Source organism: Dipodomys spectabilis, unplaced genomic scaffold, assembly GCF_019054845.1.
Source record: "Dipodomys spectabilis isolate Male_0828 unplaced genomic scaffold, ASM1905484v1 ptg000340l, whole genome shotgun sequence".
Classification (NCBI taxonomy): domain Eukaryota; kingdom Metazoa; phylum Chordata; class Mammalia; order Rodentia; family Heteromyidae; genus Dipodomys; species Dipodomys spectabilis.
The window spans coordinates 1,195,923-1,210,424 of NW_024871017.1; the positions used below are offsets into that span (position 1 = coordinate 1,195,923).

At 61.8% G+C, this 14,502-nt stretch overlaps 1 protein-coding gene across 1 annotated transcript; it reads right to left on the reverse strand.

Moving 5' to 3' along the window:
- Positions 1 to 1,903: 1,903 nt before the first annotated feature.
- Positions 1,904 to 13,018, reverse strand: Mindy4b (MINDY family member 4B). The gene is made up of 10 exons (XM_042665681.1): positions 12,998 to 13,018; positions 12,783 to 12,902; positions 11,964 to 12,055; positions 10,604 to 10,769; positions 9,066 to 9,131; positions 6,902 to 6,972; positions 6,195 to 6,267; positions 5,018 to 5,185; positions 2,762 to 2,942; positions 1,904 to 2,046 (listed from the first exon to the last, which is right to left on the reverse strand). Exons 1-10 carry the CDS (start codon positions 13,016 to 13,018, stop codon positions 1,904 to 1,906), a joined length of 1,101 nt encoding a protein of 366 aa, XP_042521615.1.
- Positions 13,019 to 14,502: the final 1,484 nt, after the last annotated feature.

Below are 14,502 nucleotides of genomic sequence, written 5' to 3' on the forward strand. Positions count from 1 at the left end.
AGCGCAGAGGTGAGCCGATGGCCCCAGGAAACTTCCAACTCCTTCAAAATACCTTAAAAAAACGACTCCCTGTCTTCTGGGCTGCTGTGTGTGTAAAATAAACCTTGCTTCCACTGAACACCAACACAGAAAGTGAGATGCCTGTATGTGTGAGAATTATTCTATTTCTACATACAACGCACGAGTGCTTCATCTTCTTTGCATTATTTTACTTATTCATAGCCTTGTTCCAGGAAAAATTTCACACAGATTACAACGATACGTGAAAAACGGCAAACTCACGGGAGTTAGAGACAAATGAAAACTTCCAAGGAGAAGCAGGGGTGGGCACAGGAGGCAGACACAGCCGGTGAGGAGCCTGGCTGCTGATGACACGGCTGGCTGCCGGTGACGCGCCCGGCTGCCGGTGACGTGCCCGGCTGCCGGCGATGTGCCCGGCTGCCGGCGACGCGCCCGGCTGCCGGCGACGCGCCCGGCTGCCGGCGACGCGCCCGGCTGCCGGCGACGCGCCCGGCTGCCGGCGACCCGCCCGGCTGCCGGTGACCCGCCTGGCTGCCGGTGACACGGCTGCTGTTCCCCGGCCCTCACTCCGCTCTTCTTCCTGTGCAGAAACTTGGTTCTGTCCCCGAATCAGGGTCCTCTGCCCAGTCCGGAGTACGAATCTCGTTGCCCTGGCTCACAGTGCTGGTCAGCGCATCCCAGCCTTGTTTGAGACGTTTGGTGGTAGCCGAATGGACCCTCACGAAATGCAGAATCCTTTCTGACTGACTTCTAGCCTTCCAGCAGCGGTCAGCACCGAAAGCACCATTATCAGTAGGAGATAACTCGGTGTCCTGAAGCAGAGGGACAAGGAGCAAGGCGGGAGGAGGAGCGGCCCGGCCTGTGCTTCTCCACACCCCGGGGAACACCGCGTGGGGCTCCGCGTGGGGCTCAGGCTCCTGCAGCCCAGCTGTGCTGGCCCTGGCTGGCCCCGTTCACCATGCGCCGCGTTTCCATTTTCTACTCATTCCTCAAGGGACAGCATTATTATTGTGCCACACGAAAATCCACCGAACACATCAGCATTGTCCACGAACGTAGGAATGTTGTGCCTTGGAAACTGGCCCGTGATTTCCGGATTTAAATCCTGGGGGTGGGAGGTGGCGGCCTGGGAGGTGGCGGACGGGGCGTCTGGAGGGTTCTGTCGGAAGAGTGTGCTTGTTCTGAGTCTGTTCAGAACACGGCCAGGCATTCGACCGACCACATTCCTAACTGGACAGCCGCCCTCAGACACCGGCCGATGCGTGGATGCTATTTTTGCGTAGAATCCTGGTCTGTGCGGGAATGAGACTTCTCTTCAGCTTTTGCTAGTCACCGATGCCAGTGTATAGAAGAGAAAGCAGACGCAGTCCTGGTGGGATGCCGGCTCCTGGCCTGGCCTCGTCCTCCGCTGGCCCGGCCGCAGGCCAAGCCGCCAGCCTGCCGGGAGCCTCTGCCCGAGGAAGCCACTGCTGAGGTCACGGCTTGCACGTGGGTGTGCGAGAGCTTCCCGCAGCCGGCGCGGCGGCCTGGTCCCTAGATGGAAGCCGCCCCTCCCTCCACAGGCCTGGCAGAGACTCGTGCGGGGCAAGGCGTGTTTGGGACCCACAGAGGAGAGGGCTGCGTTCTGTTTTGGGTGAGATGAAGGGTTAGGGTGGAGGAGACCACAGAGGGCATGCCACATGACCCCGTGACCCCAGAGGGCACGCCCCGCAACCCCGTGACACCAGAGGGCATGCCCCACAACCCCGTGACCCCAGAGGGCATGCCACACGACCCCGCGCTGGGGCCTGCGACCCCTCCCAGGAGAGTGACAGGCAAGGCCCAGCTCGGGATTGGCAGGAGGCCCGGCTCTGGCTACTGGAGGCTCATCCCCAGTTCTCTCCTAGAACAGAGGAAGAGCCCCATTCCAGGCGACCGTGGCCTCTCTCCACTTGGTTCTGATCACCATCTCCACCGGGCAGCACCGTCGTCCTGGGCCGGGACCGTCTGCGCCGCCATCCTGCTCCCAGGGGTGGGCGTGGGTGTCTGCAGAAGGGCAGCCGTGCACACCGCGGTGTGCGCCTACGCCGGGAGGCCCCCCCCCCCCACCATGCCAGGGCCGCCTGCTCCCCTCCCCTCCCCTCCCCTCCCCTCCCTCCCTGGCCACGCTGGGGCTGCCTACTCCCCTCCCCTCCCCCTCCCCTCCCTTCCCCCTCCCCCCTCCCCCCTCCCCTCCCCTCCCCTCCCCTACCCCCCTGGCCACGCTGGGGCTGCCTGCTCCCCTCCCCTCCCCCTCCCCTTCCCCTCCCCCCTCCCCTCCCCTCCCCCCTTCCTTTCCCTGGGTTTCAATTCAGGGCCTTGGACTCACTAATTGTGCTTGCTAGACGCTCTCTACCACTTCAGCCATGCCGCTAGGCTAGCTGTTTGCTGGGTGTTTGGGGGATGAAATTGGGAGGACCTTTCTGCCTGGATTGGCCTTGAGGGGTGAACCCTGGGTCTCAACTCCCGAGTAGTGAGGGTGACAGCCCGGCCCGGCTGGCCAGCTGGGGTTTGGCCAGCGGGAGCGCCCTCCTTGCTGTTCTGGCCCGGCCCGGCTGGCCACCTGGGGTTAAGTGGCCAGCGGGAGCGCCCTCCTCACTGTTCTGGCGCATCTTTGCTCAGGCGTTAACGCCCCGCGCTCCAAGATAAAAGGTCCCGGAAGAAGGGCTTGGGTGGGAACTCCGCAGGCTGGTAGCCCAGGTGGCCGGGCCGAAGCGCTCACCTACTGTGAGCTGCACGGGCCCCTCCTGGGAGGGGTGGCCACTGTAGAAGTGCAGCTGGAAGACGCGCTCCGCTCTCCAGTCGGAGAGCAGCCGTCTGTCGGTGCAGAAGAGGAGGCTGTGGTGGCCGTGGATGCTGCACAGCCAGATGGGAAACCGGGGCGTCTTCAGCCTGCTGCCCACCTAGGAGGGGGACACAAGGTATGTGGACAGCGCCACCACAGCTCCCCGGCTTCCCGAGGCGTGTGAGGCTGTGCGGGCCGACCAGGAAGGCCTCGCGGCTGGCGGTGCACCACGGGCGCCGTGGGGCTGTGGTTTTCCTTAGTGGACTCGACTAAAGAGCCAGGTGGTCTCACGGGAAGAGTGAATTCTTGGGTTGGTTTGCAGGTGAGGTAAAGAATAAATGTAATCCCTGTCAGAGATCTGAGGATCGTGGTTCAAAGCCAGCCCGGGCAGGAAAGTCTTAGTGTCATGAGGCCCACACTGAAGACAGTACATAGGTGTCCTTCACAGGTGATGGAGATGCAAAGGCGGAGAGCCTGGCTGGGGAGGGGGGGTCCTGCTGAGCAGGGTGTCTGTCTGTCTGTCTGCCTGCTGACAGGCTCTGGGTCTCAGGATGAGATCTCACGTCTGTGGAGACACCGCGGACACCGCGTTGCTCTGGGGTCCGGGGGGTGTTTGCTTCCGCCTTGGCTGCCCGCTGGTCTTTGTGGTGTCCGCCCTCCAGCTCGGGTTGTGTGCCAGCGTGCGGCTGACACTTCGTCGGGGTGAGTCCCTGGCTGGAAGTACTTTTGACGGGGTTCCGTGGGCGCGGCCCTTTCCCGTGTCAGCTTGTGAAGTCGCAGGGTGGGAAGCGCCAGCGCTGGACAGCGTCTGTGCCTGACAGCGGGTCCCCTGCAGCCGGAGGGGAGGTCTTTCCAGAGACTTGTGCAGCCCTTCATTTTGTCTTACTTTTGTCCATCCTGAGGTTTGGACTCCGGGCCTGGGCGCTGCCCCGGAGCCTCTGTGCTCAAGGCTGGAGCTCCACCGCTGGCTACAGTGCACTTCTGGCTTTTTCTGGTGGTTCAGTGGAGGTCAGAGTCTCACGGACGTTCCTGCCCGGGCTGGCTTTGAACCGTGGTCCTCAGCTCTCGGCCTCCTGAGCAGCCGGGATGGCAGGCGTGAGCCGCCGGCGCCCGGCTTTGTACATTGCAAATAATTTTTAGAAATACTTTCCCACATCACTTCCATTATCCATGTTCTACAGACACGAAAGGTGCGTGATGCAAACATGAAGCCGAAAGCTCGGAGTTTCTGCAGTGCGTGAACGTGTGTGTGAGCATGTGTGTATGCGTGTGTGTGAGCGTGAGTGTGAGTGAGCATGTGTGTGTGTGTTAGCGTGTGTGTGAACATGTGTGTGAGCATGTGTGTGGATGAGCATGTGTGTGTATGAGCGTGAGCACGTGTGAGCATGTGAGTATGTGAGCATGTGTGTGTGAATGAGCATTGTGAGCGTTTATGAGCGTGAGCATGAGTGAGCATGTGTGTGTGTTAGCGTGTGTGTGAGCATGTGTGAGTGTGTGTGAGCGCATATGTATGAGTGTGTGTGAGCATGTGTGTATGTGTGTGAGCATGTGTATGTGTGTGAGCGTGTGTGAGCATGTGTGTATGCGTGTGTGTGAGCGTGAGTGTGTGTGAGTGAGCGTGTGTATGTGTGTGAGCATGTGCGCGTGAGCATGTGTGATCATGTGTGTGTATGTGTGTATGTGAGCGTGCATGTATGTGAGCATGCGTGTATGTGTGTGAGTGTGTGAGCGTGTGTGAGCATGTGTGTACGTGTGAGTATGTGTGTAGTGATAAGAGGCCAACAGGAATGCAGTAAAGGAGAAGAGTGGTTCAGACTTGAACTGCCGTCATATCTGGACTTTTGTTTTCTGGTTTCTGGGCTGGGAACGGGGGGGGGGGGGGGGGGGGGCGGGGGGGAGGCCGTGGCCCCGGCCCGTGGCGGCACTCGGGTGGTGGAGATCATGGCCCCGGCCCGTGGCAGCACTCACGGGGAGCACTCGCCAGCGGGAGGCCGTGGCCCCAGCCCGTGGTGGCACTCAGGGGTGGTGGAGATCGTGGCCCCGGCCCGTGGTGGCACTCAGGGGTGGTGGAGATCGTGGCCCCGGCCCGTGGCGGCACTCACGGGGAGCACTCGCCGGCGGGAGGCCGTGGCCCCGGCCCGTGGCGGCACTCACTGGCGGGAGGCCATGGCCCAGGCCCGTGGCGGCACTCACCGGCGGGAGGCCGTGGCCCCCGGGTCCGTCTTTGCCCCACTGCAGGTAGCCCATGTCGCTGCGGGTCAGGACCCCGCCCGGCGCGCCCGCGAGCTCGCCTTCCGCGCCTTCCACGCCGTCGGAGACTGCGGGGCTCGCTCGTCCCGTAAGAATCAAGTTCAGCACGGCCTGGGGCAGGGTGACAGGTGCGGACAGGGCGTCTTCAACAAGCATTGAGCAACACACCACCTCTGAACCGGGGACACAATTCGGGAGAAACCAGCTGTGTCTCCAAGTATGGAGGCCGGGTCTGAGTGACCGCCTGGTCCCCAGCCACGCGGCCCTGGGTGCAGGGCTGCCCCTGACCCCCGACCCGTGACTGGCCACGCGGCCCTGGGTGCGGGGCTGCCCCTGACCCCGAACCTGTGACCGGCCCGGCCTCGCAGCCCTGGGTGCAGGGCTGCCCCTGACCCCTGACCTGTGACCGGCCCAGAGGGGAGGGGCTTCCCTTGGATGGCAGAGGCCATGCTGGCTGGGCTTGGGCCGCCCTGTCTCCCTGAATGGTTGGATTTGCTCAGCTTTGATGGTTCTGCTGCACGGGAATTGTATTTCCCTAGATGCTTTTCCCTGGGTGCTTTGCTTGGGCCAGGTCTCCATCCCAAACACATGGCTTTGGTCTTTAAAAGCGCTGAGCGAGTTACGTTCTGGGCTGCCGGAGTCCAGTGTGGACGCCAGCCTCCGGATAAAGATCCCCAGCTCCATCTCAAACTGCGGCGTCTCTGGCTCTCGTGATCGAGCTCCCGTACAACCCCTTCCACCTTGGTAGGTGACGCAAGTGAGCCTCTGCCAGCAAGGCCCCTCTCCACCCTCATTTTCCTCCTCTAATTTACTTTTTTTGGGTGCCAGTCTTGGGGCTTGAACTCAGAACCCAGGTGCTAGCCTTGAGCTAAGTTTTACACAAGGCTGGCGCTCTACCACTTGAGCCACAGCGCCACTTCTGGTTTTCTGAGGGTTCATTGGAGATCAGAGTCTCATGGAGTTTCCTGCCCAGGCTGGCTTTGAACCGCGATCCTCAGATCTCGGCCTCCTGAGTAGCTGGGATTACCGGCGCCCGGCAGCATCTTTTTCTCTCGAAGGCCACGGGATGCTCAGGGGAAGGAGGGGCCGCGTCTAGGCCGTAAGCACAGGTGCCACCCACCTGCCTGCACCGGAAGCCTCCGGTGCTGGGCCGCAGCAGGGCTGTGGTGGCGGAGCCCAGGTCGCGCTGAAGCCTGTGGGAGGGGCAGGCGGTGGGGAGCAGGGCCGGGACGGAGGGGCCTTCCCGCCACGTCCACCCCCAAAGCCCACCGGGAAGTCCTCGGGGACCGGCCCGGGGGTGGGAGGGGCGTGGGGGGGGGGCCCAGGGGGGTGCAGGGGGGGGGGACAGGTGGGAGGGGAGAGGTCACCATCTCCGCCCCAGGGAAGCTCGCTTCTTCCACACCAGCCATCTCTGGACACCCTGTCTGCCGGGACCCTTCCCGGCTTGGGCCCCGCTGGGACTGCTGTGTTTTGTGTCTCTGTGTGTGCACCGGTCCCAGGGCTTGAACTCAGGGCCTGGGTCCTGTTCCTGAGGCTGGTGCTCTACCCCCTGAGCCAGTGCTCTGCTCCGCCCCGCGTTGGAGGCTGCGGGAGGGCGGGTCTGCGCCTTGGCTCATGGCTGCATGCGGTCTCATGGAGAGCATGGCTGCGTGATCGCGTAGACATCCGACTGCCGAGTCACAGGCCAAGCCCAGGCCGGAGGGGTGTCGAGAGGCGCGTCCACCGGGGGAAAGGCTGGAGTGTCCAGCCGGAGGGGGGAGATGCCCCGGGCCCGTCCCCAGGGACGCCACGCCCTGGAGCTCCCGAACCAACACTGGGAGAACCTACCTCTGGAACGTTCTGGAGAAAACCAGGCTGCAAAGAAACAGGATGACTCCGTGGCTTCCTTCTCCTTGGAACTGTTTGAGGAAGGAAAGTGTTTTTACCTGAAAGCCACGGCGGAAAGGGGGCACGAGGTTGTGGGCTCGCAGCCTGAGACCCGCAGGATGCACAGGAACCCCCCCACAGCCCCCCCCACCACGGCCGCCCCCCCACAGCCGCCCCCACCCACGGCCGCCCCCCCACGGCCGCCCTCCCACGGCCGCCCCCCCCCACGGCCGCCCTCCCACGGCCGCCCCCCCCCCACGGCCGCCCCCCCACGGCCGCCCCCCCCACAGCCGCCCCCACCCACGGCCGCCCCCCCCACAGCCGCCCCCACCCACGGCCGCCCCCCCCACAGCCGCCCCCCCACGGCCGCCCCCCCCACAGCCGCCCCCCCACGGCCGCCCCCCCACGGCCGCCCCCCCCACGGCCGCCCCCCCACAGCCGCCCCCCCCCACGGCCGCCCCCCCACAGCCGCCCCCCCACGGCCGCCCCCCCACAGCCGCCCCCCCACAGCCGCCCCCCCGCCCCACGGCCACCCCTCCCCCCGGCCGCCCCCCCCACAGCCGCCCCCCCCCCACGGCCGCCCCCCCACAGCCGCCCCCACCCACGGCCGCCCCCCCACAGCCGCCCCCCCACGGCCGCCCCCCCACAGCCGCCCCCCCACGGCCGCCCCCCCACAGCCGCCCCCCCCACGGCCGCCCCCCCACAGCCGCCCCCCCCCACGGCCGCCCCCCCACGGCCGCCCCCCCACAGCCGCCCCCCCCATGGCCGCCTCCCCTGGCAGCCCCCTCCCCACAGCGGCCCCCCCAGCCGCCCCACGGCCCCCCGCCCCATGGCCGCCCCCTCCACGCCTGACCCCCCCACGGCCGCCCCCCCCCCGGCCGCCCCCCGCCCCAACCCTGCTCTTGTTCCACTCGGGGCTCCTAGCCTGCCCATGGCCACGGCCGCCGTCGCGTTCCCCGGCTTCCCGTCCTCCGGCACCAGCGATTCTCTTCAGATCGCAGGCCGAGAATGTTTCCTGGCAGACGCTCAGTGCCGGGCCGCGCTCTCGGCGCCCTCTTGCTGGCCTTGCCAACCGCTGCTCACAGAGCTCAGAGAAGGCATGGAGACTCAGATCGGGGTCCAGACCAGCTCTACGACGGACACCTACTTAGGAGTTTCATTGAGTTCCAGCCTCCCGCAGTTCCGTCTGTGATCGCAGGAGAAAAACAAACTTTCCCCGTGTTCGTTGCAAAGGTTGAACGAGCGGAGGAGCACACAGCTCTTAGGCCATTCTGGATCCAAAGCAAAAGCGGCGTTGGTCTCTCTTTGAGGCCTGCCTCCGTTTCTTGGCCAGATGACCGTCTGCTTCGACCTTTCTGAAGGTCACGTGTGGTCCCCAGATCGCGCCGTCTGTGCCGGCCTTGCGCGTGCGGTCAGGTCTCTGCCTCTGGCTTGTGGTGCCCAGGGTTGAGGCCCCTGGAGCCGCGGCACGGGGGGGGGGGGGGGGGAGGCCGGGTCCCGGCATGCCTGCCGCAGAACGCACCGCAGCCCAGGACCGGCAGGGAAGTCAAACAACCATCCTGCACGCGTGTGAGCGACGGGCCGCCCGGAGCGCCCTGGGCCGCCGTGGCTTCCGTGTCCGTCAACACCACGGCCGTGGCTCGGTGGCTCTCCGTGGAGCAAGCGCCGGCCGCCGGCCTTCCGAGCCCCCGGGAGCAGGCTGTCTCTGGGTGCCCACCTTCTAGAAAGCACCGCTGCTCCGCCGACAGCTCCTCTCCCGCCCTCTCCCCCTCTTTCCCTCGTAAAGAACCTACGACCAGCCCTTGCCGTTTCGGCCTGGGTTACCGCGCACTGCGTTCCCCGAGTGTCTGTGACGATGGGGTTCCCCTAGAGAGAGAGGGGGAACCCCTGGGCCCCACTCCGCCCCCGTCTGACCTCTCCTGACCCGACAGTCCCTGTGAATAAGGCCACGGCCCTCTCACACCGGGGAGGCTGGGAGGGAGAGGCCGGCTTCTCTTCCTGTCTATCCCTTTCTTCGCCCCCAATTAGCCCTTCAAAAATGCCTGTTAGAAGCATGCCCCCCAAACGGAGAGGATCCCGCGGGCTGGGTGCCGCGGGAAGGCAGGCCTCAGCACCGGACACTTACACTCTGCACGTGATCGCAGATGAACTTCTCCATGGCTGCTTTCTCGGGAAATTCAAACAGCTGTAGCTAGGGCCGAGAGGGAGCAGAGAGGTCTGTGTGCGGCCCGCCTCCTCCCCAGCCTCCCACACAGCTGATGCACACACGCACAGGTACACACATGCACACAGATGCACACACAGATGCACACACGCACAGGTGCACACATGCACACAGATGCACACAGATGCACACACGCACAGCTGCACACATGCACACAGATGCACACACAGATGCACACACGCACAGGTGCACACAGGTACACACATGCACACAGATGCACACACGCACAGGTACACACATGCACACACAGATGCACACATGCACAGGTACACACATGCACACAGATGCACACACAGATGCACACACGCACAGGTGCACACATGCACACAGATGCACACATGCACAGGTACACACATGCACACAGATGCACACACAGATGCACACACGCACAGGTACACACATGCACACACAGATGCACACACGCACAGGTGCACACATACACACAAATGCACACACACACAGGTGCACACATGCACACAGATGCACACACAGATGCACACACACACAGGTGCACACATGCACACAGATGCACACACGCAGGTACACACATGCACACACATGCACACAGATGCACACATAGATGCACACACGCACAGGTACACACATGCACACACATGCACACAGATGCACACACAGATGCACACACGCACAGGTACACACATGCACACAGATGCACACACAGATGCACACACGCACAGGTACACACATGCACACACATGCACACAGATGCACACACAGATGCACACACGCACAGGTACACACATGCACACACATGCACACAGATGCACACACGCACAGGTACACACATGCACACAGATGCACACACGCACAGGTACACACATGCACACAGATGCACACACGCACAGGTACACACATGCACACAGATGCACACACGCACAGGTACACACATGCACACAGATGCACACACGCACAGGTGCACACATGCACACAGATGCACACACAGATGCACACACGCACAGGTACACACATGCACACACATGCACACAGATGCACACACGCACAGGTACACACATGCACACACATGCACACAGATGCACACACAGATGCACACACGCACAGGTACACACATGCACACACATGCACACAGATGCACACACAGATGCACACACACATGTGCACACATGCACACAGATGCACACACGCACCGGTACATACATGCACACAGATGCACACACGCACAGGTACACACATGCACACACATGCACACACATGCACACACAGATGCACACATGCACAGGTACACACATGCACACACATGCACACAGATGCACACACACACAGGTGCACACATGCACACAGATGCACACATGCACACAGATGCACACACAGATGCACACACGCACAGGTGCACACATGCACGCACGCGCCCCCCACACGCTCCGCCCTCGTGCGTGGCTGCACGGGTGCGGCGCGCCTACCCTCTCCGTGATGTCGGCCCCGGCGTGGTTGGGCGTGGGGGCTGCGCGATGGTCCCCCGGGGCCAGGCAGACGGTGGCCCTCTGTGCTGCTCCGGCCGCCCACAGGATGTCGGCCAGGGCGGCGGCCAGGGCTCGCTCCTGCTCTGGCCCGCTCAGCCCACGCAGCCTGCAACACAGGGGCCGGAGGACGGGGCGGCGCCACGGGCTGCCTGCCGGCTGCGCGGTGTCCCTGCCCAGCACAAGTGTCTGGCCTTCGTCAGCCTGCGCCATGAGGATGTCGCCTGGCTGTGCCCACACCGGGGTCCCTGGAGAGGAGCCCCTCGGTCACCCAGCTCCAGCCTCCGACCTCCCTCCTCCCCCCTCCCTCCTCCCCCTCCCTCCTCCCTCATCCCCCCTCCTCCCTCCTCCCCCCTCCCTCCTCCCCCTCCCTCCTCCCCCCTCCCTCCTCCCCCCTCCCCCCTCCTCCCTCCTTCCCCCTCCCTCCTCCCCCCTCCCCCCTCCCCCCTCCTCCCTCCTTCCCCTCTCCCTCCTGCCTCCTCCCTCCTCCCTTCTCCCTCCTCCCTCCTCCCTCCTCCCTCCTCCCTCCTCCCTCCTCCCTCCTCCCTCCTCTGTACTTCCCTCCTCCCTCCTCCCTCCTCCCTCCTCCCTCCCTCCTCCCCCCTCCCTCCTCCCCCCTCCCTCCTCTCCCCTCCCTCCTCCCTCCTCCCTCCCTCCTCCCTCATCCCTCCTCCCTCCTCTGTACTTCCCTCCTCCCTCCTCCCTCCTCCCCCCTCCCCCTCCCCCTCCCTCCCCCCTCCTCCCTCCCCCTCCCTCCTCCCTCCTCCCTCCTCCCTCCTCCCCCCTCCTCCCCCCTCCCTCCCTCCTCCCTCCTCCGTCCTTGGTCCTCAGTCCTCCGTCCTCCGTCCTCCGTCCTGAACTCCGCTGGGGTCCCCGGCCCTCCACGCCAGCCCTTTCCAAGCCCGCCCCTGGGTGGTGCCTTGCTTTGCCCGAGGCCAGTCTTTGCTTCTTACTGATTCCTCTCCTCTCTCACAGCTAACTTAGGACTCTGCACGTGAGAGGGTCTTGTTCATTTCTGAGACTAAATTCAAATACGTGAGAGCTGTCTTTGTTAGACATATTCGACGGTCACCCTGATTGTTGGCCTCGTCCGAGGCGGGGGCCCTTGATTTACCGGGCGTCCGGCCCTTGGCTCCTCAGAACCCCAGGTGACCTGCACGTGGGCTCAGCAAGAGCCTGGGCTTCCTCTCCCTGGCTGGGCTCGTGCCCCGGCCCGAGGGGACGCCCGCTCCCCAGGACGGGCCCAGGGGCAGTGTGGGGGTCAGTGGGAGGCCCCGTGGACCGGCCCCCTCCAGAGTCTTACCCGCACAGCTGGCCGGCTTCCGCGCTTCTGGTGAACAACAGGTGCTTGAGGACAAACCCCTGCACAGCCATCTGGATGCTCCGTGCACCTCCCTGGCGGGGGCGGCCATGGGGGGGGGGACCTTGGGGATGGCGCCTTCCTCCTCCCTGAGCCCGGCAGGGCCTCCCCTCCCCGTGTCGCGGGGGGCCTCTGCCTGGGGCTAATCCTAACCCGTGCCCCTCCATGACTCCCCTCCCACCGACCGGACAGGAGGGAAGCTGGGCGGGTGACTGGGGCAGGCAGGACTGGAATCTGAGGGTGGAGGGACCCCGCTGGGGCTTCCTCTACACACAGAGCATGGCGTGCTGGAGCCATCTCTGACTGTTAGACATTATGTTTTAAGTTATAGAGATGCATGTGTGTGTGTGTGCGCACACACGTGCGTGCGTTTGTGTGTGTGTGTGTGTGTGTGCAAGCACTAATCCTGGGCTAAAACTCAGGAGCTGGGCATGGTCTGTGAGCTTCTACACTAAGGTTAACACTCTACCACCTGACCCACAGCTCCACTTCTGGCTTCTTGGTAGTTAATTAGAGATGAGAGTCTCACGGACTTCTCTGCCCGGGCTGGCTTTGAACTGCGATCCTCAGATCTCAGTCTCCTAGGATTATAGGTGTGACCCACAGGTGCCTGGCTTACATGTGTGTTTCTAACTATGGCTATAAGGAACGTATGAACTCCTGCTGGTGTAGACAGTAGAAAAATACAGATGATAATCTGAGAAATTGAGTTGGGGATTTAGAAAAACTAGCTGTTTAGAAATTAGAAAAATTGGTTATTACTGTTGTGACTTCCAAAGTCAAAGCCAGGTCAGAAGAAGGATGGTGGAACGTGAATCCGGCCCTCTGCCAGTCACGGCTGAAGACCTGGGCCGCGTCCCCAAAGAGGCTCTGTCTCAGCTTCTGCAAAGGAGAAGTGAACCATTCAGCCAGAGGACTCACCCTAGGCCCAGCCCTCCGGGTAAAACCAGGGGCTTCCCTGGGAATCTAGAGCCCACGGAGATGGGCCCTGATTCCATGCAGTGTCCTGCGCCAAAGTGTGCTGCAGATCTTACTTACAGGTCTAAGGTGCTGGCCAAACACTCTTACCATGTCCATAACAGAGTAACTGACATCATAGAACAGCTACATCAGAGATCCCCTTCATCACAGATCCCCTTCATCACAGAACACCTTCATCACAGATCACCATCACAGATCCCCTTCATCACAGATCCCCTTCATCACAGATCCCCTTCATCACAGATCACCTTCATCACAGATCACCATCACAGATCCCCTTCATCACAGATCCCCTTCATCACAGATCCCCTTCATCACAGAGCACCTTCATCACAGATCACCATCATCACAGATCACCATCACAGATCACCATCACAGATCACCTTCATCACAGATCCCCTTCATCACAGATCACCTTCATCACAGATCATCATCACAGATCACCTTCATCACAGATCACCATCATCACAGATCACCATCACAGATCCCCTTCATCACAGATCACCTTCATCACATATCACCATCATCACAGATCACCATCACAGATCACCTTCATCACAGATCACCTTCATCACAGATCACCATCATCACAGATCATCATCACAGATCACCTTCATCACAGATCACCTTCATCACAGATCCCCTTCATCACAGATCCCCTTCATCACAGATCACCATCACAGATCCCCTTCATCACAGATCCCCTTCATCACAGATCACCTTCATCACAGATCCCCTTCATCACAGATCACCTTCATCACAGATCACCTTCATCACAGATCCCCTTCATCACAGATCCCCTTCATCACAGATCACCTTCATCACAGATCCCCTTCATCACAGATCCCCTTCATCACAGATCACCTTCATCACAGATCATCATCACAGATCACCTTCATCACAGATCCCCTTCATCACAGATCACCTTCATCACAGATCCCCTTCATCACAGATCCCCTTCATCACAGATCCCCTTCATCACAGATCCCCTTCATCACAGATCCCCTTCATCACAGATCACCTTCATCACAGATCACCTTCATCACAGATCCCCTTCATCACAGATCACCTTCATCACAGATCATCATCACAGATCACCTTCATCACAGATCCCCTTCATCACAGATCACCTTCATCACAGATCCCCTTCATCACAGATCCCCTTCATCACAGATCCCCTTCATCACAGATCCCCTTCATCACAGATCCCCTTCATCACAGATCACCTTCATCACAGATCACCATCACAGATCACCTTCATCACAGATCACCTTCATCACAGATCCCCTTCATCACAGATCACCTTCATCACAGATCATCATCACAGATCATCATCACAGATCACCTTCATCACAGATCAACATCACAGATCATCATCACAGATCCCCTTCATCACAGATCACCTTCATCACAGATCCCCCTCATCACAGATCCCCTTCATCACAGATCATCATCACAGATCACCTTCATCACAGATCACCTTCATCACAGATCACCTTCA